Source organism: Neodiprion pinetum, chromosome 5, assembly GCF_021155775.2.
Source record: "Neodiprion pinetum isolate iyNeoPine1 chromosome 5, iyNeoPine1.2, whole genome shotgun sequence".
Classification (NCBI taxonomy): Eukaryota; Metazoa; Arthropoda; class Insecta; order Hymenoptera; family Diprionidae; genus Neodiprion; species Neodiprion pinetum.
In genome coordinates this window covers 7,829,737-7,857,673 of record NC_060236.1, presented here as the reverse complement: position 1 = coordinate 7,857,673, position 27,937 = coordinate 7,829,737, and the positions used below count along the sequence as shown (strand labels likewise).

At 37.0% G+C, this 27,937-nt stretch overlaps 1 protein-coding gene across 2 annotated transcripts; it reads left to right on the top strand.

Annotated features, from left to right (window-relative positions):
• The first annotated feature begins 124 nt into the window (after nucleotides 1-124).
• On the top strand, nucleotides 125-27,937 carry LOC124219018 (synaptic vesicle membrane protein VAT-1 homolog-like). 2 transcript variants are annotated; one of them, XR_006883305.2, is made up of 8 exons: nucleotides 125-699; nucleotides 11,706-11,835; nucleotides 18,862-19,077; nucleotides 23,458-23,606; nucleotides 23,864-24,023; nucleotides 24,098-24,524; nucleotides 24,668-24,752; nucleotides 25,110-27,937. XR_006883305.2 is itself a non-coding variant. In XM_046626074.2 (7 exons), exons 1-7 carry the CDS (start codon nucleotides 383-385, stop codon nucleotides 24,691-24,693), a joined length of 1,425 nt encoding a protein of 474 aa, XP_046482030.1. In that variant the 5' UTR covers nucleotides 125-382; the 3' UTR covers nucleotides 24,694-27,937. The 2 variants fall into 2 exon arrangements, 1 of the variants encoding a protein (XP_046482030.1); XM_046626074.2 differs by having other exon boundaries at nucleotides 24,668-27,937.

Sequence of the window (27,937 nt, the reverse complement as noted above, 5' to 3'; positions counted from 1 at the left end):
TTTCGGTAGTGAAACGGCGTTTAAGATTGCGGCGTAGGATCAGGGACTACTTTACGTGGGCGTAGCCGGGGACGAAGGCGTCGTCGGGCACCTGTTACAGGGGCGGCGAGTTGCTAAGCGACGCTGCGCGTCAGATCGCTGTCAGAGCTTGTCTCGTGAGGACGTAGTGTAGTCTTTGCAGAGTTAGCTAGTAAATTCGGCGTTAAAAATCGTAGGAAATCGAGCTCTGAGTTGCCGGTAATCAAGGAAGACACAGAGGTACATAGAGAGGAAACACGATAACCCGTTTTGCAGATATACGCAGAAGTCAGGTAACGCAGACCGGTGGTAGAAAGACAAAGGGAATCGAGAAGCCGCACACGCCGCGTTTGAAAGCCGAAAAATGGCCGAAGAGAAAAATGAGACCAGCCCGACCGTAGAGGGGGATAAAACGGGCCAGGAAATAGCAGCGAAGGACGAGAACGAGGCGAAAAATGAAAAGACCGAGGGACAGAAGGAGTCCGCGGATGAGAAAAAGGCCGAGGAGAACGGGGATGGCGAAAAATCTAAAGAAAACGGCGAGGAGAAGCCGTCGCCCGAGCCGAAAGACATGCGGGCTATCGTTCTCAACGGTTTTGGCGGATTGAAGAGCGTCAAGGTTCTTCGCAAGCCCGAACCGGCACTCGGCGAGGGCGAGGTTCTTATTCGCGTCAAAGCATGGTGAGTACCCGAAAACGCCCTTGCGATCCATCTATCTGCATGCCGGAAGTTCCCCGTCGCTCCTCTGTCAATGTCAGCAAACAAACGACGGCTCAACTTCCAGCCGGCGTTTTGTTTTTCTCACTTTCTTTTGTTCTTCGTACATCATTGGCATGTATCGCCCGCATAAAGATGGCGATTTTTCTCGATCGTCATTTTTTTTTCTTCGCTCGACGTCGCGCAACGGCTTTTCCATAATAGTCGAGTTTAGAAACTGCGATCGTGACGTTAGCGAGTCCTAACGTGCACTTTTATTCAGGCGCCTTGGAAGCCTGGGATTCGCCTCGTTAATTTTGACAAATCGCAGCAGAGGTCGAGGCGAGAACACGTGAGAGCCGGCCGATCGTCCGTTGTTTCTGCCGTTGATGCATTTCTACGCGTGACTCACGTCGAGCATCGCTTTATTATATAGTAAACGACGCGACGCGACGGATGCATTAGTTTCCTACCGCCCGAAGGCGCGTCACTCCGCTGTCGTTGATACACGAAGAGGAAGAGAGGGAGAGAGAGAGACAGAGAGATGACAAGAATGAAAAATAAAGGGGATCCAATTTTTTTAAATATCTATAGAACCCCAGCGAACTGTTTTTTCGTTACTTTCGAAAACTTTACAGAACTTGAGCATTTTTCTCTGCAGAGTAAAACGAGCCTCGGCAATTCGACTAATTCTCTCATGTCGCAAACCTGACGCAAAATTGCATGATACCTATGTTCTTTTTTTTCATCCAGAGTCCAGGACGTGTGTCTTGCTTACGTTACAGTAGTTTCTTCGGGAGATAGAACTTTCTCGACTCCAGGGTCAAAGCCGGCACTTCGTGCAGGTCTGATCCTGAAAGAAGGGTATTCATATTCCGTCGTGGAGAGATATTAGGAGGTAATTAGTCATTCTTATCAGTCGTAGTAACTAAAAAACAAAGCGTCTTTCATTAGAGCTGAAGGAATTTCACCCCGGTCTTGCGTGTAATAACATCTTCGACGTTATTACACTAGTAGGAGTGTATAAGAATAGATAAACAAAAAAAAAACATAATTATAAAAATATCGTACAAACGTTAGTACCTATAAAATGTTGAGATTCGATAAAAATATACGAGTAAATACGTACATATATCTCATTTTTAATATCCGCGTAGTTTGCCGAAGAAAAGAAATTCTTCGAATAAACATGATAAATCCACGATGGCTGACTGTTGGCCGGTACAATCATGAGACACGACACAAACGAACACCTCTCGGTGTCCCTCGTATATCGCCGATTGACGCGTCATTCGTCCAGTCATCAGGGACGCTATCTCTGACCTGCGACTCTCTGCGACGCGTCGCGTTATACCGTGATAAATGTAAAATTACACCACCATAGATTTTCCGCGCTGAGGTATCGCGTGTTTTTTTAAACATCGTATCTCCGTCCTATGGATACGGATCGAAAATCATCGTCCGAATTATATTTTCCTGTTTCGTTGCAACGCATATTTATTATCAGGCCCGGATGATCAAGCGGCGTAATGTATACGGGATGCCATGGTATTGGGCAAGGCGTACGTTCTGAGGCCCATGGGGTGTGGCCCGATCAATACCGCCACCCTATAGACACTTTGGTGCCAAGTGCGTCGTCCTACGCAATGAAAATCGACGCGGAGAACCACTGTCTGAGCGTCGCGACGCCCCGAACCCGCAGGGTGTGTCCGGTAAATCGGATTCAAACTTCCTTCTTACTCGCTAACGAACAACGGATTGCACAGCGCGCCTCTTGCCTTCTCAATTCTCTTCACCTCTCTTTTTACAATTGTTGTTCAACTCTTTGAGTCACGCGTTATTGTGACGAGTCAACTTTTGTTGCAAGATGGTATTCTTTGGTTTTCGCGGTCGCTGATTACAAATCTGAAATCAGACTTAAAAAATTCAAGATGGCGGATCCAGTATTCCGGTCGAAAATTTTATGTTCGATCGATTTCAGCCAAGAAGCTCTATACAGGGGTTTTCGGAATCATTGATTGGATTCGCTATATTTAAGTTTCAAAATCTGATTTCAGATTCGTAATCGATAATCTTAAAAACGCATGGACGGAGTTTTCTCTTCAAATTCGATCGAATTTGAAATTCTCGTCCGCCGTGTTGGATCCGCCATCTTGAATTTTTATAATTCGATTTCAGATCCGTAATCAGTGACCCCAACAACTTATCAATTTGTTTCTAACAACAATACTTTACATTACATCGCAATAATTACTCTCGAGTATTGAAAACCTATTAATATACTATCAGAAATAGCAAAAACTCCGCAAAAGAAATATGTTGAAAAGTTGTCTAAGTATTCAAAAAATTTCTGTATAATATGTGGTAAGAGTACTTACCAAAGTATCAATGACTCAAAGGATTAATTAACTTAAATTATCCTATGCGTGGACTCTGATCCCTTCGACGTCTTATTCAAAGCTTGAATTTTTCCTTTCTTCTTTCCATTTTTCCTCTTACACTTGAAACAATTCGAATTTTCTCACATGCAATATAACGAATTCAGATAATTCTATCTAACCTAGTCAGATTTTATTTGTCTTAATTCAATTGTTTCCTGCAATGTTAATTGTATCGTAACACACAAACAAAAGCGATCGTACTTCCGTTCGTTGAATTCATTTTCAAATCTCGTTTGTATGTATACACAAAATCATTCATACATGTTCAGGTACTAATCGCAGTGTTTGTTCGTTTAACCGAATTCTCGTACTCTATTATACTATTCATATTATTCTTATATTACCCGTATACAGAAAGCCTTCACATTTCATTCTCACTCGGTATTCCACTTATAGAAATATTATGTCTATACGCTCGATGAAGAATAGCCTCACAGCGACATTTTTTCTTCCGGTATCTCTATTTACCTTTATTATTTATTTTCTTGTCTCTATTCCATTTTTTTTTTTATTTTTTTTTTCTCCTTTCCTTTGCTTTTTCCTCTTCGTATTTCTTCTAGTTTGTTTGTTACGTTCGCCCTTGTCGAGATGTACCCAAGACAACGTCTGAAACTCGTTCGACCTGGTTGACTTCAGGGGGTCTTCTTCCTCCTGTTCTTCTTCTTCTTCTTCTTCTTCTTCTTCTTCTTCTTCTTCTCTTCATCCTGCACGTGTGTGTCATGTCGCCTTTCGTATACGCCCAGCGGGCCCGCTCCGACGTTGTTCACCCTCAACTTTTCCCTGCATTCGTATTACGTGCCTAATGCATGCATACATCCTCTCACGTACGCCGCTCTCCGGTATGTATAAACTTGACGAAGCCAGCTGCGATCGCGATCGTCAACGCCGTGTACGGAATGACATCTGCTTCAACGCTTTACTCCTCCGGTCTGCTGCACCCCTAAACACACCACCACGTGTTATAATTCGTATCGGAGGCAGGACTCTACAGTCCAGCTTACCTTGTATTACACAGTCAACGCGACGTACGAACGTCGATTACCCATTTTCACCGGGGCGAAAAACCATCTGCGGTATAACACAGATTCAGGATGTGCGCTATAATGATCGCAGGCATAGCGCAGGATTCTTACCAGTCGTTAATCATCCTGCGTTTTCTACGCGCATATGTGTGTTACACATGTATTTTACACCACCGATATGCATCCATGTATTCACTGCGTGGTAATTTTATTATAATACCTCTCTACTAAACGACTTCGCGGAGATGGGTCAGCTTGAACAACAAAAAAGATATAACGTATAAATACATTTATACCAAGATAGGAGAGAGGGAGGGAAAATGTTTCAAGAGAAAAATTTATTATATACATATATATTGTGTGTATGTAGTATAGTGTATGCTAAAGTATGTACTGTAATATGTATGCGCTGCAGACGAGAGAGAGAGAGAGAGAGAGAGAGAGAGAGAGGAGTTATAAATTACGCGGTAGAAAAATAATATACTCACTCTCTTCGTTATCTTCGTCGGTTAATTGTGCAATGCCCGTTAACCCTTTGAATCATAGTGATAAATATTGTTACCACCTATTTTATATACATTGTTTGTACATTTAGAGAATTTTTAAAACATTTCTTTGCGTTTTTTTTTTTTTTTGCCATTTCTAATATGATGTAAATTATTATTGTTAGAAACAAATCAATTGATAAAGTCGCAAAAATTGAAGGAATAATTTATTTCCGAGAAAGTTACCCCTCTACGCGTATACATGTTTTACATAAATTATAAGTTTTTTGGATCGCTGATTACGAATCTGAAGTCGGCTTTTAAAAGTTCGAGACGGCGGATCCAACATGGCGGACGAAAATTTCAAATCCGAGAAAAAACTCTGTCCAGGGTTTTTATGGGTCGCCGATCTCGAATCTGAATGCAACTTTGAAAATTCAGCATAGCTAATCCATTCAGCAACCCCGAAATCCCTTGTATAGAGTCTTTTGATCACATTCGATCAAATTTGAAATTCTCGTCTTCCATATTGAATCCACCATCTTGGATTTTAGTTTCGTAATCAGCGGTCCTAAAAAACATGGAATACCTGCTACCTTGTTGCCAACAGTTGACTCAAAATCAGCACAATAATGTGTGACTCAAATGGTTAATCAGTTTGTACAGTGATACCAACGTTACAACGTACCTGTATAGTTATTCAATGCAAGCGACCAAACAAAGCTACATACGTTTGGTGTAATATTAAGTTGTCAATAATGTCACGCGCAATTCTCCACGTACATACCACGTCCTATCTCTCTTTCCTTTCTTCGATTATACGTTCTACCGTGTGCGCATGTCTGTGTATGTTTTTTTCTCGTCACCGCATATCGACAGGTGCCGGTCGACTCGACTTTTACCCATACCGTCTAACTTTAATCCGCTTCAAATCCGGGAAAATATACCCTTATGTTGTACAGTTCATTGTCAGTACTCAGACAACAGAATTTACGAACGTATACAAAACCTCTGCAGACTTTTTTTTTTCTCCTACCTTCTTAATTGCGTGTGTGTTATTGTAGGTACAATTCTATACATATTGTTCACAAGATCGTTTGGTTTACAGCAATCGGTATTTTTCAATTCATCGTAGAATTGAAATTCTACGTCTGGAATGATCGATTGTCCGATATATATATAAATTACTGCAACCGCAGCACAGCATAGCATGAGAGAAATGCGAAAGCTGCTTGCAGCGGGGAGATTTATCTTGTATGTACTTCGCGTTATAAAAAGAGATACTAGGTGCGTGTGTCTGTGTGTGTGTGTGTGTGTGTGGAATGAGTTGGAGAAAAACAGTTTTGCAATTTACTTGGACAATTACCGTACAGCTGGTGTGTTATTCTACTGGTGTACAGCGAAGAAGAATCTCTCATCGTCGATAGAATGAGCAAGTATTAACGCACGGGTTTATCAAGCATCTGTCGGAGAGAAGACACAAATGAAACAATCACACCTAACTTGTAACTGCGTGTAATGCACGTATACACACACACGCGCATACATATGCGAAAACTGCAAGTGCATTCGTAGATAAATATGCAAAGTAACGTACTCTTTGTCGTTTATAATATATACCTTATATGCATATTACATATGTATTTAAAGTCTCACGCACGCGTTCTTTGTAATGCTTTACACGTATAATTATCCTGCTTATCAGCACCGCAGTATTGTCAGTGTGTGTGATTATTTTTGTATGGATTTATACAGCTAACTTATGTATATACATTTAGGTGTTATGTATTATCGACAATGTGTAATAGATACACCGATTACATGTATACGTACATGTAAGTATATATCAGAAGATAATTGATTATTTTCACCGTGAAAACGAAAACATCAATAGCGCGTAATGTTATCTGGTGAAAAATAACGAGAGAATTTGTTTAATAACAATCCTCTGCTTTGAAGAAATAAATTAAACTTATTTGTTCTTTTTTTTTTTTATACTTTTTTGTTCAAACTTTTGAACCGATTAAAACTTTGCACTCTTTCGTATATATATATATATATACGTTTGGGAAGTCGATAGAAAAATATGCGTTTTATTGCACAATAACGCAACTATTTATGACCACTTAATGAAGGGCGGTGTTGAAATACCTAATTTGAAAATTTTCGAAAGCGTACGAATTCCGAATTTTTTGCCGGTGAAATTTAAAATAAAGAAATGAAACTTCGACGAAACATCAAAGTTCCGAATGGAGAAAATCCCGAAAGGGCGTAACTCCGACAATTCAAAGTTCCGAAAGTGCGAGAATAAGAAAGTTTTAAAATCTGAAACATTGAAATTTCGAATGATCCAAGATTTTCAGTTCTGTGGATTTCTCACTGAGAGAAATTTTTAGTTCCGGTTACCGCTCAGTCCTTAACATTAATAAAATTAGTTTTCCAGCTGTTACCAGAAAGTCTAGTATCCGTTACTATTCTTTCTCACTACGATCACTGTTACTGTATTTTCTTGCAACTGTTGCGAAAATTTAATGCTCGTGCAACGATAAATTGACATTAAAGCCTTGTTCAACCAAAAAAGTAGAGTAAACCTCACAAACTGATTTTGCTTTGCAATTGGCAAAAAAGGATCGACGATAGCGCAAAATGGTTAGGCGTACCTCGTTTTTCGTAATTCCAACAATATTCAAACAGTTTTTGTTTATTAACGATACCTGTTTTACCGAGTTTTTCTAGTTACTGTAACAAATGAAATTTTTCTCAGTGCTACTTGGAATTCTGGTCATTCCAAATTTCGGTTCTTCTGATTTTTTGCAGTTAACTCTCATCAATTCCCCCTCGAATAGTCTTGGAATCCAAATCCTTGACTGCGGTAGCCACCCACTCTGTATAGATAAAAATCGTCGTCGTATATGTCACGGCAGCTTATACAGTAATGCCGGCTTCCTGCGTGCCTTGCACCACTTATTACTGCAGTCCAGGGCGCCTTGTAGTCTGGAGGCCGACGGTGCACCAGCCAGACAGTCTGCAGGCTCGACGAGTCTGGGTTTGGGCTCAGGCTACCTTACGCCTACCTTTATATCCCCTACCCGACTACCTAATCGATGAAAAGACAGAAGGGCCGAAAGCAAGTTGCGTGTCGTTCGAACTTCTCTCTCGCTTTTGCCTACAGCTGATCCTTGAAGCACAGCGTCTTTATTCACTTGGAGCGGGGTTAAAGTACCGAATTTGAAAAGTTCCGAAAGAGCCTAATTCCGAATTATTCGGTGGCGAAGCTTGAACCAAAGAAATCGAAACCTTGCGAAACCTCAATGTTTCGAATGGTCGGAAGTTTAGGACTAGTTTACGGAACGAGTGGGTGTAAAAAATCAGAAAAACTAAAAATCGCAATGACCAAGATTCCGAACGTAAAAATGTTGGAAATCCAAAACAAAGAAAGATCAAAGTGGTGAAATTTCATGAAGCCAGGAATTTACAGAACCGAAAGTCTTCGATCATTCTGAATTTATACGTTTCAGATTTTTAAATTTTCCCATTCTCGCACTTTCGGAACTTTAACTCGTCGGAGTTACGCTCTTTCGGAACTTTTCAAATTCGGAATTTCCAACCCCGCCCCATTTACTTCTCACGCTACACAGCGATTCCCCTTATTTTCCTAAAAGTACCCTATTTATTCTTCTTCCCTTATAAGTACTCTGAAACTGAAGGTTTCCCCTAAACGTACCCAAGGCAGTTAATTTTCCGCCCTAAAACCACCCTATTTTTGCCATTCAGTTACTGTTTTTTTTTATCAATAAAATAATCAATTTCATGCTTGAGAACAATGTTCATACTTCCAACTTAACATAAAAGCAGAAAAAAAACATACACTCAGTCTCAAAACTCTCTCGTATTTCACAAAATTATCATTTTTTAAATTTGTCCGAGTGTCGTTATCTACGGAATACTGCATGCCCTCATCCCAAATTATTTTTTGTAATTCAGATTCAAAATTTCAATCGTCCTCCGGCACGTATTAATGTTATCCAAAAAATTGTGTATTCACAGGAGATATTTTTTTTTTCTTTATAATATGAAAATATTTTTGGGGTACAGTCGAAAGAATTCCAAAACGACCAAAGCAACACCCTAGCATATACATATATCTAATTTTGCTCTATCTAGTCAGTACTACGAAAAAATATCTAAGATTCCGAAAATCTATCCGTTCATCGTAAATTACCAGTCGGTAGTCTCTTAACTATACCGCTGCGTAACATAGCTGTACAAGTTAGACACCGTATATATATTTATATGTATATCTATGCAGTGAATATAAATGTAATTTGCGACGAGTTTAGAACGACCGAGAATAATGGAAGGTTTAATCTAACTCCCGCCCAGTAATTACGAATAAATTATCTGCATTATAACAATTCGCAACTGATAATAATTATACAACTTGAAGTTTGTAGAATATATATATATATATATATATATATATATATATATATGTATACAAGCGGCGTTAAACTGGAACGTGTGCTGTCGCTAAATTTTGCTAAACAAATTCAGAATACAAATTAGACGTACGCAAATTGTGTTATGTATATTGGTATCTTTTCGTGTCAAATTCGATTGCAGTACGTGTATGTATAGTATATGTATACATGCATATATGTTTGTATATTAATATTCGCGTTCACGAATTTCGAGATTTCTCATGTATAATTTATACTTATAATGAAATTCGTTACATGCTCCGAATTTTGTTGACAATCATACTTACACGGAGAGAATAAAAGAGCATATTTTACTAAAAACTGAAGAAAATGAAGGAAAACGTTGGGTTCTTTTTTTTTTTTTTTTTATTAAAATAAACTTCGTAAAACGCATTCAATATTTGTAGTAAAAAATAAAGCTGACAGGGATATATTTCTTTTTTTTTACCAAAAACTTTAGCAAGCGTTTGTTTTTTCCTGCAGTTTTGAGTTAAATCCCCTCTTCAATCTTCTCACCGTGTAATATGTAGCGAATATTCCTTCGCGAGTGTAATAATACAATTCGAAAAGTGAATTGCACCCGCTGTATTCAACAACTTTGTACTCCTCCTCCTACTAATGCAAAACCGCAAGATTATACAAGGGATGCTCCCCCTACTCCGTTATATACGGAAATAGAATACATATTCCCATCACGTGGTGCAGGGAACGCGGTATGCAAGCTCTGGGCTTACTCGTTATTACACCCGTGCACTGTGCGCACACACACGTGTGCCAAACACACACTCATCTTTTACAACGCACGTGTTTTTTCAACCAGGCACGCACCTCATAGACGGAAGGAAAGATCCTCCGGATAGAGGAGCGACTCGACTCGACTCGTATGTGGATCGTAACTGCTGTACAGACAACAAGACGTGTAGTGGGTGTAGTTGTATGTGTACGTTGTTCAGACGTCGCGACGCCCTCGAGCTGCCGGCGTCTCACGCGACGCCAAACTCGCGAGGCACCCGATTCTTGATAAAGCACGCCTTCTCGTCCTTTCTATTATTCAAGTGTCGGGAGCCAGGAATACATACGCATTACGCAGGCACCTTTACCAAGAAAGAGACCGTCGAGTCTCGTCTTAGTATTTTCAACGTTATCTTCTAAGTTCAAGGGTGCGTGCATGCTGAGAAAAGTTTCATTTGTTACAGTAACTAGAAAAATTGAGTAAAACAGGTATCGTTAAAAAAAAAAAAAAAACTGTTTGAATATTGCGGAATTGGGAAAAACGAGGTACGCCTAACCATTTTTCGCTATCGTCGATCCTTTTTTGGTAATCGCAACGCAAAATCAGTCTGTGAGTTTTACTCGACTTTTTTTCGTTAAACAAGGCTTTAACGTCAATTTATCGTTGCACGAGCATTGAATTATCGCAACAGTCAAATGAAAATATAGTAACAGTGATCGCAATGAGAAAGAATACCAGACTTTCTGGTAACAGCTGGAAAACTAATTTTCATTTTCTACCTAGTAACTGTATTTTTCGATTGTGGTAAAAAATGAACATTGTTAAGGACTGAGCGGTAACCGGAACTAAAAATTTCTGTCAGTGTGGTGGCACTGGAGTGTCAAAATTTGAATAAAAGTTTAATGAAATTCATTAATCGTAAGATCATCTGTTGATACTCGCAGAGATATACAGGAGTGAATTTCTAACGACCATATGGCGGTTGGTTTTTCAGGGCGACCAACATTCCTAATCTCAGATTACAGACAGCTGTAACAATTTTGAGGTTACATACATCACGGCGACCTGTCATCTGAATTTATGAACGTTGGTCGCCCTGACAAAACAACTGCTAACGCTCACAAACTTTAGCGCATGCGCATTAACTCTTTGAGGGCCGTACATTATTGTGCCGAGTCAAATTTTATAACAAGATATTATTCTATCGTTTTTCGAGTCGCTGATTACGAGTCTGAAATCAGATTTTAAAAATTCGAGATGACTGATCCAATGTGGTGGACGAAGATTTCAAATTCGATCTATTACGGCCAAAAACACTATGCAGAGGTTTTTGGGGTCGCTGACAGGATTCGTCGTACTAAATTTCCAATATCTGAGTTCAGATTCTTAATCAGTAACGCCAAAGACCTATAATTTATGTAAAACATTTATATGCGTAGAGGGGTTACTTTCTCTGAAATTAATTATTCCTTCAATTTTCAAGATTCTTTTCAATCAATTTCTTTCTAACAATAATAATTTACATTATACCGCATTAATTACTCTCGAGCATTGAAAACCTGTTGGTATACTGTCAGAAATAGCAAAAAAAAAAAAAAACTGTAAAGAAATATGCTGAAAAGTTATCTAAATATACAAAAAATACTGGATATAAAATAGCTGATAAGAATACTTGCCACTGTGACTGAAAGAATTGAATCATTTAATGGTTAGCAATTCACTCCGTATGCTTTGATGCCCCCCCCACCCCCCACTAGTTTCTCATTTTTACAGAGTGCGTATGTATAGCGAAAGAAATTTTATATTTTTCTTTATTAACGATGTTACAGCGGTCTCAATTTCCAAGATCTCATGGCGCGGCAGGGGGCGATAGATTCTTTACCGAAAACCCCGTTCATTATGGGCGTCGAGTGCGCCGGTGACATCGAACAGGTTGGCGAAGGTGTCGAGAACTTCAAGGTACGTTAATCCTTATATACGTCAAGTTTACATTATAAATTTTATCATACGGTTTAAGATATAAACTTGTCCTCTACACATATTATAGATACGACGAAATATGTCTTATGTACCGACAGTGGTACATGCATACATCAACTGGAAAAGTTTCATATTTGCAATGTGAAAATTTTGCGCTGCTTCTTTTTCTATCAAGTTTTATTCATGAGATTCAAACATCGCGTTCGGAAAATATCGCAAAGTTTTTACTTCATTTTCAAACTTTATTTCGTATACACGGTGTCATATCGATGCCAATGTCTCTCAATGCGTGTTTATTATAACCGCGCCGAGCACACTGTGCGGAGATTAGGCGACACAATGCGGAAACGATCTTCAAGCTGATTGTCAGACGCGTACAAAGCTACATTCACGCACACACACACACACGCATATGTATACACGATCAAGCTTTGAGCCTTCCGTATAACAAAAGCTGAGCGGATGTCCAAGATAATGCAAGTGCAGAGTATAAAGGAAAGAAAGTGCTCGGGAATCCTCTGGGGGGAAGATTAACGTTGTCTTCTCACAGATAAAGTGCTTGTGCAGGCTTGTCCTGTAATGTTAATATACCTATAGATAACTATATACATTTTTACTGTGCGTACGAGAATAAAAGATTACTCTTACTGTGGATATATTATCTACGCTGCAGAATTCAATGAAAGTGTTGTTACAGGAATGGTGGAATTTGGAAAGGATAAAACATCTTTAGTATATTTATATTGCACAGTGAACCGTTTTTGCTGACCTTTTTTTTTTCTCTTCTTCTTCCCTTAATCGAGGAATAAACCAATTTACTACCACTTCAAATATATTTGCGGATTATTTCATTGTACGTGACGAACGATGCTTTATAATCGTTTAACCCTTTGAGACACGAATTAGTGTGCTGAGTCAAATCTTATAACAGGATGGTATTCCATGGTTTTCGGGGTCGCTGATCACGAATCTGAAATTAGATTTCAACAGTTTAAGATGGCGGATCTAATGTGGCCGATGAAAATTTCAAACTTACTAAAATTCGGTGAAAAAACTGTATGCGGTGATTTTCGGGGTGGCTAATTACAAGTTTGAAATGAAATTTAAAAAATTCAAGATGGCGGATCGTTATTGCAGAGATGCATGTGAGGAAAATCGTTACTCCGGAACTTTCGGATCGTCTGAAATTTGGTAAACGATGATAAACGAGGCATACTCATATATGTATAATTTTAAAAAGCCAACTACCGGAAAGTAATTCTTCGGTTAATCGTACCGTAATGATTTTTTTAACTCATGTCTTTCCATACGTTAACGTTACCAACTTCAGCCTCGTCAAAGTAAAACCTCCCTTCACGCGTTATAACGCAGAAGATATTATTATATACATACATATAAAATTTTGTCACGCTAACGCGAAAATTTTCCCGAGGTCCGCAGGGCGCGACACATGCATACTATGCAATTTTCGCCGGGGGTTGCAATCGCAGCGATATTCAACGTGAATAAATTGCAGTAGGGCACATAAATAGGCGCGCGCACACACATATGCATACATTATATTACATGCGCGCTGGTGTTTTCCTTATATACATATATACACGTATATACATCCATGCATCCATGCATAGATCAGTGAGTGACTCACGCCAGTTGTCTACCTAGATCCAGACATGCGTGAGGTGGATGCGAGGCGCCAGGCACCTGTGTTATTAATTATAAATACATACTACACAGACGCGTCTATTAGTCGCCGGCGCCGATGTGAATCTGATGCGACACGCGGATCGGTGGATTTGTTACTTTTTGTTGTTTGTCAATTTGCCTTTTTTTTTTTTTTTCTCTCTGACTTGTCCGAGATTGCAGTAACAGGAACGTCAACGCTGTAACATACGACGAAACATTTGAAGAAAAATCATGTTTTTCTTTTTTATTTTTCAAACCTTAGAAATATTGGTTCAACCCTTTCAGTGACACATTTCTCAACTCAGTGTTTTTTGCTTTGAATTCTGTTGATCGGGGGTTTTCTGGGATCGCTGGTCACGAATCTAAAGTCAGAATTTGATAATATCTAAATCCAAGATGGCGGATCCAATATGGCGGGTGTAATATCGAAAAACTATCAAAATTCGATGATTCTAGACGAAACTTGTTACTTGAGGATTTTTGAGGTTACACGAGGTAAGAAAGATCATTTTGAAGTTGTGAATACGCTGTGATAAGGCTGTGAATGAAAGGGTTTATCCTTACGCTGCACACCAGTTTTTTTTGTAACGACACCTGTTTTACCGAATTTTTCTAGTTACTGTAACAAATGAAATTTTTATCAGTGAAGATATGCTGAATATTTGTGAAATTATTACATTCGTTACAAGCCGAACAGATCTCTCTTTGAAGATAGAAAATTATCATATTTTAAACAAGAACTTGGAATCACTTGAAGATTTTTTCTAAATCTAGTAGATTCTTGTAGATTTTTCTTGGAAAATTATTTTCGACAAATTCTTCACTGAAACACTTTTCTTTTTACTCTCTCAACATGTAAAATCCATGCGCGGAGCAATTCGACTTGCAGAAGTCTTTGTCACGGCGGTCTTTGACAGTTGTAGGTTTACCGCAAAACCGGACGTGTCACACACGCTGGATTGCGGAATCTAAACCGCAATTTAATTCTGTATATATATATCCCTGCGGTAGAGATATGTGAGCGATGGAAATGAAACCCTGATACGCTGCACGTGCTTTGGTTGAAAAGTCACGCCTCTATTGGTTAGGCTTCGCTAGGTTTTCTTCACCTAGCTTCCCCCTTTGACGCTTTCTCGACTGATGGACCAGCTTGTTGAAATTACAATCAGAGCCGTCTTAAGGGGGTGGAGGTACAACTTAGACGGTCTAAAATCGGTTCCATTTTTAGGAGTTCTTTTTTTTCAGAACATGGAAACATTCAGAGCAATTTGAGTTTGACGACCTTATTATTTATAGTTTCAATAATATTTTTGAATTTTTTCAATGAAGTTAAAATCAAAATCGCGACAATCGATTTTAAATTCTGACACGCTCTTTAAAACTTGTTTATCGATTCGTGCCCGCGGCTAGATATTTGAATTTCAATACCAAAATTTTTCAACAATATTTTGGTCGGAATATGAAATTTTTAGTTTATCATCGGATATATTTGAAAGAAAAATTTTTAGCTTATTGCCTGACAAAACTAGTTTTTAGCATTGCAGTGAATAATCTATTTTTTGTTTTTGTTTTTTTACAAATATCTCCTTCCGACTTCAACACACTCGTCAATTCCTGGGGTGAAAAAATTAAATCGATTCACTTGCAAATTAAGTTTCTTAATTTCAACAAATTACTCAGATGATAATTTTCAAACAAATTCCATTACGCTGAAAGTTACAATGTCAGTAGTTCGTTAAAATTATCAATACTATATATTAGAACTAATAGGTCATTTGTTAACAGTAAAAACTTTTCATTTCACAACTCGGTTCGAGTTATAAACTGAAATGTGACACTTGCGTGCGGTGGCGTACGTGTATATTACCCATAATCTACGTATATATCGTATGTATACGACCATGTGTATACATTCCTGTTATGTAAAAACGTGGCGCGTGTCGAATGTGCGGAAAAGGGTAGCTAAATTGTTATTATTTGCTGTTACATTTGCCGCATTTCCTCCACCGTTTACATACGGTGTTTTCATTTCATCATGCGATATACATCGCACGTTTCGACTCACAATTATTGTCTTTGAGCTCGTATATTTTTCACCTCTCGCGAACGGTAAATTTTTTATGAATTTTCACCGCATAATTGAAATGCTCATTGCACGGAATTATTCGCTAGATTTAAGAGAATACCAAAGTTAGACTTTATCGATCGAGTAAAATTTTACGTAATATTTTGACACTTGATTGTTGCGTAAGACAAAACATTTCTTTTATTTATTTGTATCCGGTATTTCGTGTAGAATTGCGCTGACTAACGTCATTTTCACATCAGCCGTGCGTAAGTTTGGATAATAATAAAAATTGGCGACATTTTACTCAGTCGGTAAAAACTCACCGTAGAATTCTACTCTTTAAGTTTGGCGCAAACTCGGCAAATATATGTAGCTATTTATATTCCGAAATATTCTGATATCGAATTTTTCCGTCGGCATGTTTCGTATGTATGTTTTACATACGTCTCAATATGGAAAAAAGTCGACTGGACACCCCCCCGTATACGCGTTGCAGCTAGACCGGATGTTCTTTATGCGGGCAGTGACGGAATAAGAAGAATAAAAAGTCAACGCCCAAATGACTAAATCAAGAGTCAAAGGGGAATGAGATGACTGAATACTTGAAGAATACATACAAGGGACCGTGGGGCTGAAAAGGTTGTCCCTCTAATATGTACCCACAGCGAGTTCCTTTTTCCGTAGAGCCGCTGCCGCATGCGGAGGGAGTCGTAAAGTGGTTCGGCCCGAAGTTTCTTAATCAGTCGCACTCCGAGCCTACGTATTATGCCTATATAACACACACACACAGAGAGAGTACATACAACTTATAGTATGTGTATAAGATACATCAGGGAGGCAGGGAAAATCGAGGCGGTCAAATTTGGCAATAATATATTGCACTGAGAAAAATTTCATTTTTTACAGTAACTAGAAAAATTCAGTAATACAGGTGTCGTTGAAAAAACTGTTTGAATATTGTTGGAATTACGAAAAACGAAGTACGCGTAACCATTTTTGCGCTATCGTCGATCTTTTTTTGGTTATTGCAACGCAAAATCAGTTTGTGAGGTTTATTCGACTTTTTTTGGTTAAATAAGGCTTTAACATCAATTTATTTTTACACAAGCGTTAAATTTTTGCAACAGTTACGAGAAAATATAGCAACAGTGATCGTAATGAGAAGGAAAAACTAATTTTCATCTTCTACCTAGAACTATATTTTTCGATTGTGGTAAGGACTGAGCGGTAACCGTAACTAAAAATTTCTCTTAGTGTGTGCAACGTGTGGGAAAAAGTGACGATTCTGAGGGAGTGTGAAGTTAGCCACACGAGCCGGAGGCGAATGCGAATATAATAAAAATTGGGTATGAAAATGTCCGCTGAAAATGAATAATAGACATTATTTCCCAACGCGCACATCGTTCGTCAGGAAATAGCGTCTTTTGTTCATTTTCACCAGGGGGCCAAAATCGTCTAATTTTACGTTTGAGTTATGATAAATGTATTATATGACTGTGCGATGTACAGAAATAGCTAAATTTCGCTCGCAAACCGCAGACGGGTATGTATCTTTGATCCTAATCCGTATATCAGGATTCGGCAAAAGCCGGCTCTGCGAGTCTTTCCACTCGACTTTCCAGGGGTCGTAAAACCGCCCGGCAACCCCTTCCTACAACCCGAGGGTCGTTCGCACGTGGCGAGAGTTCAAAGTTCAGGGTTGCGACCCTACCGTTGCAGACATTCGGCGCGTATTCCTGTCGTCGCGGGGAAAAACTTGATTTGTACTATACCTGTAATGTGTTATAGAATCGATTTTCCAATTACCGAGACTGCATAAGTTAGACGCCAATAGTAAAAAAAAAATTTATTTCGTATTATGGTTAATGAAAAATTCTAGTGAAACTGTCACCGTTATATAACACTGGTTTAAATATTGTTGGAACTAGTAAGAAATATTGGTACAATTAAGCAACTATTCTAACGTATAATTATAGTTTCTGATCGATACATATTATTTTTTTTTAACACTAGTATCAAAATTCGACATCAATTTCTTCAGTAGTTACAAGAAAATATAATAAACATTATTTTCACCTCGTATTCTGAAGTATATTTTTCATTTGTGATAAAAAAAAATTGGGACAATCGAGGAATGTAGACAGTAACGCCTGTAATTAGGAATTTATCTTGATGTACAATGGTGGATTTGCCAAGTATAGTGTACTGCAATAAATTTATCTTATCAAGGTTAGAAATTCGAAATTTTACAATTTTTGTAATCGTACACAAGTATAAGTATTAAGTTTCAATCATTATACCTTCCGATTTCAATTATATGACGTATGAAAAACAAATATTAAAAAAATACCTTTTCAAATTTCACGACGAAGAATTAATCAAATTATAATCCACGTTTTATTTGCCTTAAAAATGCAAATATTCTATTTTTATGAAGTCTGCAGGACAAGCGGTTATGTTCTTCGTCGATCTTCAACCTTGGGTAAGCATTGCGACAGTAAAGCCGCATAATTGTCTTCCCAAGTCAAGCAAGCGTTGTATAGGTTATATGCCTATATTTTTTCATATTTTATCATGTACAATTTTATGTCCCAACTTTAATCGGTACCGCTCAATTTTATAACTGTGTATAAATCAGTTCACTGTCTGAAATTTGTTTCGTGATCAACGATATTATATCAATATGTATAACTGCAGTAGTCTTTATTGCTGTATACGCGTATACCTACAATAATAGAGAAATGGTTTTACGGTATGCATTAATCGCGGTTCAATCTGTACGCATAAAAGGACAAGCGTATGGCGTCGTTCGGTATGAGTTAAACTCGCGGACGTTTTTTATGATCCTGCCGCTTCCATGTTACACATTGCAAACATTTACCTTATGTAATACACTACCTAACATACCTATATCAAGGTACTACACTCCAAGTTCCCCAATTTTTACGTTTTATTGTAGGAACCAGGGGAAACCCCGCAAACACGCTGCCGTTGATATAATAAAAAGATGAAGAAAAAACACACATTGTAAATCCCAAAGCATACAATTCTGTTTGCCCTCGACTTAGCACCCTGAAATTTGTGTAGCACACGTGTCGCCGTTTCGTCTTACGTTTTAGAGCAGCTAACCTCTCCATTTCTCCAGGAATATCGACCCAATTTAACGATTATGCTCATTGGTTTTTCGTACTGACAGTAATAATAAAAACAATAATAATCATAATCATAACGATCCTCTTGATTTTTTACAGGTGGGTGACAGGGTCGTGGCTTTACCGGATCACAGGGCGTGGGCAGAACTAGTCGCGGTACCTGCCACGTCCGTATTCACGCTCCCCGACGGCATGAGCTACCTGGACGCAACTACGATCACGATGAACTACACGGTTGCTTACATACTGCTGTTCGAGTTGGCGAATCTCTCCCCGGGGAAAAGTCTTTTGGTACACAGCGCCGGCGGTGGTGTGGTAAGTTTGTATTGTCATGGAAATTGCTGAGTACAATATACACTTGGGGACAATGAATCTGAGACGGCTAATTTTTTACACTAGACAGTTATGTTGGCAACACAGAGAAACCTACAGCGCCACAGTCGGCTCAGCGCGAAACAAACTCAATCTCAATAAACGTAACATAACCCATGACCATCGAATCTAACCGAAGAATACCTGTCAATCTAACAAGTCATTATCCACGCGATATTTTAAGGTTAGATTCGACGGTCATGGGTTAAGTTATGTTTATTGAAATTGAGTTTGTTTCGCGCTCGGCCCACTATGGCGCTGTAGATTTCTCTGTGTTGCCAACGTAACTGTCTAGTGTAAAAAATTAGCCGTCTCAGATTCATTGTCCCCAAATGTACAGTTGTCTGCAGTGATTGCGAGACGGCCAATACTTTTTTTTTTTTTTAACAATTCGATTATGTTGGTAATGCAGAATCAACACGCAGTGCCGCAGCCGGCCGGTTGTGAAACACACTTAATTGTTTTTAAACGTAACATGACCGTTGAATATAACCCAAGAATACATACGGAATTCTACGGTCATGGGTCGTGTTGTATTTACAAAGAATAAGGGTGTTTCACTGCCGGCCGGCAGTGGCGCTGCGGGTTGATTCTGCACTGCCAACGTAAGTGATATGTCCATAAAATTAGCCGTTTCGGAATCACTGCGGACAAGTGTATGTTTACAACGTTGGCTGAACAGAAAAAACAAACTTTATTCCGTCACGAATTATTGCAGAAGTTGTATGACTCTAACTTTTACTTCAAAGTTGAGACTTTTGATTTGATATCCGAATTTAAGATTGAATTTCACAAGTTTTGTGGTATTAATACGAATTTCTGTTCTCGGAATGCATACACAAGAATATAATATTGGAAAGAAATTAAAGAAAATTTTGAACTGAGGATTTGGAGGAAGTTGGGTATTGTTTTTTATAATCTAGAATCATAATTCCTAGAATCCACATGAATTCTTTTCATCCTCGTCAAAATTGTGAAAATTCAAATCAAATCAATAAAAATATATAGCGTTACGATACAGTTTAGTTTTGAAGGAAAAAAATTTTTTTTTTTTTGAGTTTCTTGATTGTAATGCGTATAGCTCCATTATACAAAGTACCTCGTGAGTGTTCAATTGGTCGTTAAAAAAAAAAAAAAAAAAAAAATAGACGGTACTTCCCGAGTGAAAAATCGAAAAATATCAGGATGTTGTAAACGCTCACGCCGTTAAAACCAGACGCCCGACGTTAACCATGAATCTCATTTCCTTGTCTAACGAATAAGTTACATGGCATAAATCCTCGTCCCCTGTTTATCCGTGCATATATAGAGCACTTTCAAAATCGGTCCTTGCTCTTAACAGGATAAATATGGTACTGCAGAGATCCAGTGTGACCATATGTTAGGTAGGTAATCAATATCACTCAACAGGTACATAGAGAGAGGTTTTCGTTACCCTCCCCCACCCTCCTCCTCATCCCTCTCTTATATATCCTTTCGTCTAATCCCAACTTATGTATATATAGATATAACAATTTGCGAGGTGCAGACGCGCATACACGTAACCCTGTAGTATCACATACATAGACTGCGACACGGTAAGAAAACATCGTAGCCTTCCTTCCCTTTTTTCCCTACTGTTCCCTCCGGCCACCCGTTCCTTTCCTCGCGTCGTGAGGCGAATTCTGGCCGACGTGTAGTATATATGTATATTACATAGGTTCAAATGTACATATATAGGGTGCAACGGAGGGATGCTGCGGGCCTCTCGACGTTGCTAGGAGACCATCGACCCCTACGCGTTGAGACCCCGCCCGGTCTACGCAGGAGGGAAGGAAATACACGCACACTCTGCTTTCAAATATCGTTCACACCGTTTTAAATCACTTTCGAGTCGCTCTGCGTATGAACACGTCTGTGTCGATGCGTAAAGTGTGTTCGGTCCACCAACACATTTCGAATACCCAATGTTAATGTTTTATAATTTACAGACTGATAGCTATGTACAATATATATGCAACTGAACTCTGCACCCCGTAACAAGATGGATTATATGGTTTTTGAAATTTTTAGCATTGCAATAATGAGAATCTTACAATTATCTGCGAAACGTAGGGATTGTTTGAATAACTTGTAAATATAGACACTTTTATTGATGATATCGTTTTCTGATATTCCTAAAATAGAAAAATTTTGTTTTATCAAATCTGATATGATTTTATTCTATAAAATTTCAACATTGAGATGTTGCAGAATTTTTCAATTCATTTCGTAGGCATACTGAGATCAACAATTATTGATGGAATCTTTTGAAAGAACGTAAAATTCGTTCTCTGAGTACATACCTTCTCGGATACGTTTGATAGTTGGGGTAATTTTTCTTACTACAAACATTATCATTGATAACACGGCTTATGTAATTTTATTGTCACGATTGGGAATACGAGGAAAATTTAATTTTGTTGCTTCTATGTCGCGAGCGATGTCGAGAATCGAATAATTGGGTACTCATATAAAACCACGCAGACTATAACAAAACAGGTTCGCGTCTACTGTACATTTTTTTTTATCCTTTCGCGGGGAATTCTGAACACAATAAAACTGATGCGATTCTTTTGTACGCTGTACGTCCAAGGCGTAAAATCGATTGTCAATAAACCGTAAAAGCACATGAAAAACGATCACGAGATATAAATATATATAGATATATATTTATACATAATGATATGTACTAGGTGTACACATCTGTTTGAAAGTTATCTTCCGAACTACTGTATAGTAGGCTCACAGTCTAAAGATATTTCAACAGTCATCGACATTAATTATCTCTTTTTCCACTAAGACAACTCAATTTTTGTACCGCACTGTTGTACAATTTCTGAAGAAGAGATTATCTTTGTGTTGTCTTCTTTCGTTTTGTAATTATCAAGTTTCCTATTTATCCGTAGAAAACCAATTTCACGGCCGATATATTCCGATTATGAGACATCCGACAAAACTCTTAAGTATAGGACGGTAATTATCATGCATAATTTCATTTTCATATCACCTGAGAAAATCCAGATAATACTGTAGATTTGGCCTGGTTTTCTCTTCATATCGATAATAGGAATGTAATCATTTGTAATCAAGTCATGCATGTCGCCCGCAGTTTTTCTAGCGGTTTTTCTTGTCTATATGATATGAGTCATTCCACAAGGTATCGATCAAGATCGGAAATTGAGATTTTAAATTTACTCCAGAATTTTTTACATGACTGTACAAGTCCAAATGGACAACTCTGTTTTTTGTCAAGACATTTTAACAACCCCGATCTGAGGTATAATTTAATTTAACAAAACTTTTGAGCCCTTGTTAGAAGTGGAGTTTGCATAACAACAAAAGATATGTAGTTTAAAATAATAATTATAAAAATTTATAAGTAATGAATATTTTATGTCACAATATATTCGCTACATTCTGATTCTCTAAATGTGCCTATTTCAACCCACATTATTAGACCTTTTTTTACCAGTTCATTTAATGTGAAAAATTTATTTTTATTATTAAATAGCAGATTAAATCACATCTCAGATAAAGATAGTTGAAAAAAAAATAAAAACAAAAAATGGGATCTATATTTCGACCAGTACGTTGCATAAAAAATTCTGGAACAAATCTAAATCTAAATTTCAGATCTTGATCGATATTACGTGGAATGCCCTGTATACATATGCTCCGAATTAAATGAAAGATTGATATCGCGTGTGATGGGAAGACGGGGATCGTCTGGAGCAAAAGAAAGGCGGTGGTTATTATTTGTTGAAATAATATTATCTTAGACTTTTTATATATAGTCCGTTTATGCACTGTAGGGAGTAACTTGATGGAATTTCACTTGTACAGGGTAGAAAAACAGCATACGGTTTTAAATTCCACGATGTCTTCTTACTTCAGACCTGATAAGTTAAAGAGTAGAAAGTAGGTATATGTGTGTATAAAAATTTCAAGACATCGGGGCTGAGTTCTCAGAAATTGTCATGAATGCCTTCTTCTGTTCAAAATCCATACCGCGCTGGATTAATTTTCAAACTGTTTCAATGAGACAGTGTTTCATACCGTATGAACTGAGGGAATGATCTTCTATCTTGTACTCGTCCTTATACTAATACAAATGTGAAAGTATATCGAACACCAACTTATATTCGCAGCAGTCACTTTGGAATGTTTTGTAAGATTTACGACTTTATTTAAAAATATTTGATCACGTTAAACGTTGGATCTTACACTAGGTAATGACCATCATGGTCAGAGCGATTATCTTTGTATCTCGAAATTAAGTTTATTTTTTCTATTCACTTTTAGGGCCAAGCGGTTGTTCAATTAGCGAAAACTGTGAAGGATGTCGTAATTTTCGGAGTATGCAGTAAGTCTAAACACGAGGCTCTGAAAGAAGCTGGAACCATTGATCACTTGTTGGAACGAGGACCTGATTACAGCGCAGAAGTGAGAAAGTACGTTCAACAATTAACGATACACCCAAATATAGTATTTTTTATCAAGTAAAGAACAACTTCACTGATTGTCAAGTTCATTCAATTGAATATATTGAAATTAACTTGACTCGATAATGACGGGTAATTTTTATTCCGAGATTGTAAAGTAACTTCTGAGAAAAAATATTACAATTCCCACAGCTCGTTGAAGAAAATGAATTCTTAAATTTTTACAGGGAATATTCTAATTATGACACAATTGCTAATTATTTCAGGGTTTCTCCAGAAGGAGTAGATATCGTTTTGGATTGCATGTGTGGCGAAGAATGCAACAGAGGATATGCTCTACTTAAACCGATGGGGAAATATATCCTGTACGGTTCAAGCAACCTTGTAACTGGCGAAACTAAGAGCTTGTTTTCGGCTGCCCGATCCGTGAGTAGAGATATTCTTCGATACCGTATTTATATATGGACTGCAACTGTTAACATTGCATATATTCTTTGCAGTGGTGGCAAGTCGACAAGGTGTCTCCTCCAAAATTGTTCGATGAAAACAAATCTATTTCCGGTTTCAATTTACGTCATCTGATGCATCAACACGGCGGACAGGGTTTCGTTAGACAAGCCGTTGACAAAGTGTACAAATTATGGGCTGACGGAAAGATAAAACCCGTTGTGGATTCTACTTGGGCATTAGAAGACGTCCCAGAAGCCATGCAGAAGATGCATGACCGGAAAAATATTGGAAAGATTGTTTTGGACCCTAGCCTGGAACCCAAACCGAAACCAGCTACGCCCGCCAAGGGTAAGGCAAAGGAAAAGAAGGCTGCGAGCGTTGACGATAAAAAGGCTTCTAGTGTGGAATCAACTGATGGCGATAAGAAGAAGGAACCAGAACTAACTAACGGAACATCGGAAGACAAATCAGACACCGGTACAGTGACTAAATTGAAATGATCTGTGTATCTAGTAGCTAAGTTAGTAGTTCTACCAAAGTCTGACGAAGTATTTAAAATTTTTGTTCTTACATAAAAATACGATTACTTTGTTTCTATTTGTTTAATGTATTTGTTTCAGATTCCAAAGAAAAAGAATCGAGTTGAATTAGCAGTGTCAGCTAATCTACAAATTAAAAAGACCTGCACACGATTGTCTGTGAAAAGTAAGAATAATCTTGTAATGTTAAACAGTTTCATCACAGATTGAAAAAAAAATATGTTATTATATTGGGCTGCTAAGTTTAATCAAAAAGATTCGTTAAGCGTCATGCAAATATTTTATCAATAAATTTCTGTCTAATGGAAAAGTTGTAAAATCAATAAAAGCAACACCCCGCTATGATCAATATCAATTACAGATTGAAATCCGTGGGGTGTGCTACATTTCTGTAAGATATTAGCTTAAAAGGAGTGTATCCAACGATTTGTTTCTAACTTGTAAAACAGAAGCATGAAACATTACAAAATGAAAAAAACATGCCAGAATCGTTATTCTAAATCGCTTCAAATTTATTACACAGACACATATTCATCTACTAAAAGGGTGGACTCCTATATCCAATTGAAGATTTGCTACCTATAAAAACAAATCAACCAAATATCAATTGACGTGGTCCATGTTAGTCTCTAACGTAAATATCAATTTTATTTTTAATACCTATATTTTAATTTTTGCATACCTATCTTGTAATTTGAATAATATATGATGATGTATCGAGGTTTGAATCACTTGAATTTAAAAACTAAGCTGTATGCGAGAGATTGAAAAATATTTCACATGGTGGCAGCATCCATGTTTCATACATACATATTATTATACATACACCCGTGCATATTATATTGCCTTGAGCCACAGTTCGATTACACATACCAAAGTTTTGACGCGTTATGAACATTGTCTACAAAATTACAAGCTTTTTAATAGTGAATTTTTCAAATCCTGATTATTATTCCTATGATACTGTCATTGCCATTTTTACAATAAATTGCTCAGTTTTGATATAAATACATAACTACTTGAAACATAGTTGATCGTGGCCACTGTGTGTGTTTACCTGGGCTACATTTCAATTTCAATTCTATAGAACAAGCGTTTCGAAATCATCTGAATTGTCGCGTTTTGCAGACACTAATAATCTTTCAAAACTTTTTTCCTACTTTTATCCAAGGTACACGCATGCAAACAATATTATTTCACAAATAAGAATTGAAACGTAGCTCAATGTATGAATGAGCCTTGAGAAACTTAGAATCTTATAGAAGCATGTAGTAGAAGTGCTGCACAAGAAAACGTAAATAATAGTTACTGCGTGGATATTTATCTTTATAAGTCAAACTTTAACCATTTGGCGCTCTAATTAACGGTCTCCTGGTGACCCGAAGGTTTTAATAACCAACGAATTATTCGAACTCTCTAAAAATCGTGATTGTATCAAATTATTTTACATGGAAAGTTATATGGTAAAGTCGCTTTCAAAAAAAGCTGAAATTACATATTGAGATTTTAATTTCATGTGAAGATTAATCTCACATTTTTCGACATAATCCTGCGATTAGTTACTTGACAAGAAAAATCTTATTCCATTATTTTCATCACTTCATACAAATTTTATTTACCATTATTGCACGTAAACACGTGCACGTAGAATCCAATTAGCATAAGATATTTTAGCTAGGACACAAGAATGAAAAATTACGCAAATTTACCGCCAAAAATATTTGTTACTCAATTTCTTGTAATTTGTAATTCTTAGTTAGTCAATATTATTCGGTATACACATTCACTATAAATTTTCACGGCGAGTAAATAATTAGATAATATGCCTAACGTCTATTCCTATACATCGACTAAATTCAGTTTTTGCGATATTTAGTACATTTCAATGGTGATCAAAAGTGAACGCGATTAATTCAAAGCTGAGTATTACGAATACCATGCAACTAAACATAACAATAATGTATGAAAAAACAACTATTCATATGTTTTGTAATTCATATTAACGTTGTAAACCTGATATCTCTTGTAACTATTGAAATGTATAATGTATTCAATTAATTTTTAATAAGAACACAAGTGCATATCTTGACAAGGAACATCGGATCAATTTTCTATAGCCAGTTTAGTGAATTTGATACTACTAATGCTGTACTTTAAAAAATATCTACCAATTTTTGAATATTCCTATATATATACATATATATGTGTGTGTATATAAATAGTTATATTAAAACGCTATGCTAGCAGTAAAAAGTATATGTATAATAATTTAATTTGAAAAAAGTGAAAAAAGAGGAAATTTGCCAATACACAGTAATCGCGGCTACATGTTTGAATGATAAAAAAATATATACAACACACAATGTAAATTTTACGTAAGGCTTTAAATGTTTCATCAAATACCTATCTATTATAATATAATATATCTATATATTTGTATCAACTATCTTCTCTATTTTAGTTTATAGACTAAGGATATGGTCGAAGAAAGAGTTTTTAGGAACAGTATTTATATCCAATGTATGTAAACAACAAAACCTTTGATAGCTTGAGCATAGTTTTATAATCATGTAGTGCGTTTCGTGTATAATTTTTTCGGAACAACTGCAAGTACGTAGATACATAGATGTTTTACATACATAGAAAAGTTTAACACACTCCTGTTCTGATGTCACTACAAAGTCTGAGGTGTATAAATAAAAAAAAGTTTGGCACTCTTTCTACCGCTGTATTCTTAGATGAAGAAAGGCGATAATAATACCATGATATTAATTTACGATGTATACAGCTAGCTTCAAATTGAATTTGTCGCAGTGGAAAAACGTATCTGATCACATATTTTGTAATTTGCTGAGATAATTTCATATTTTTTCTAAATTATTATCTAAGAATACGTATTTTTAATGTAGTTAATTATTATATTTGAAACCAGCTGTAGAATTATAAACAGTATGAAGGAAGATCTTCAGTTTTTAATAAAATGTACAATATAACACACGGATATTTTTAATTATTTTTTTTTTTTTTGTTTGCAAACTAGCATATTTTATTCACGCCAAAACGTTGTATAAATTTAATTTTATTCTAGGTTTCAGATTTTTTGGCAACTCAGAATCCAGTCAATGAAATTTAAATTGCCAATGGTAACTCATTATATACATGTATAAGGTGTAAAATTTATCCATGGAGCGGATAAAATTATACCGTTGCAAAAATGATGTATCTTTTGGAACCAGAATGAATTTGAAAAATATCTTTCATTTGCTCCAAACAGCTTGATATGAAGATTGTATTTTGGCTTATTATTGTAAGACTGACTATGTTGCTATATTAAAGATTGCTTCAAAAACA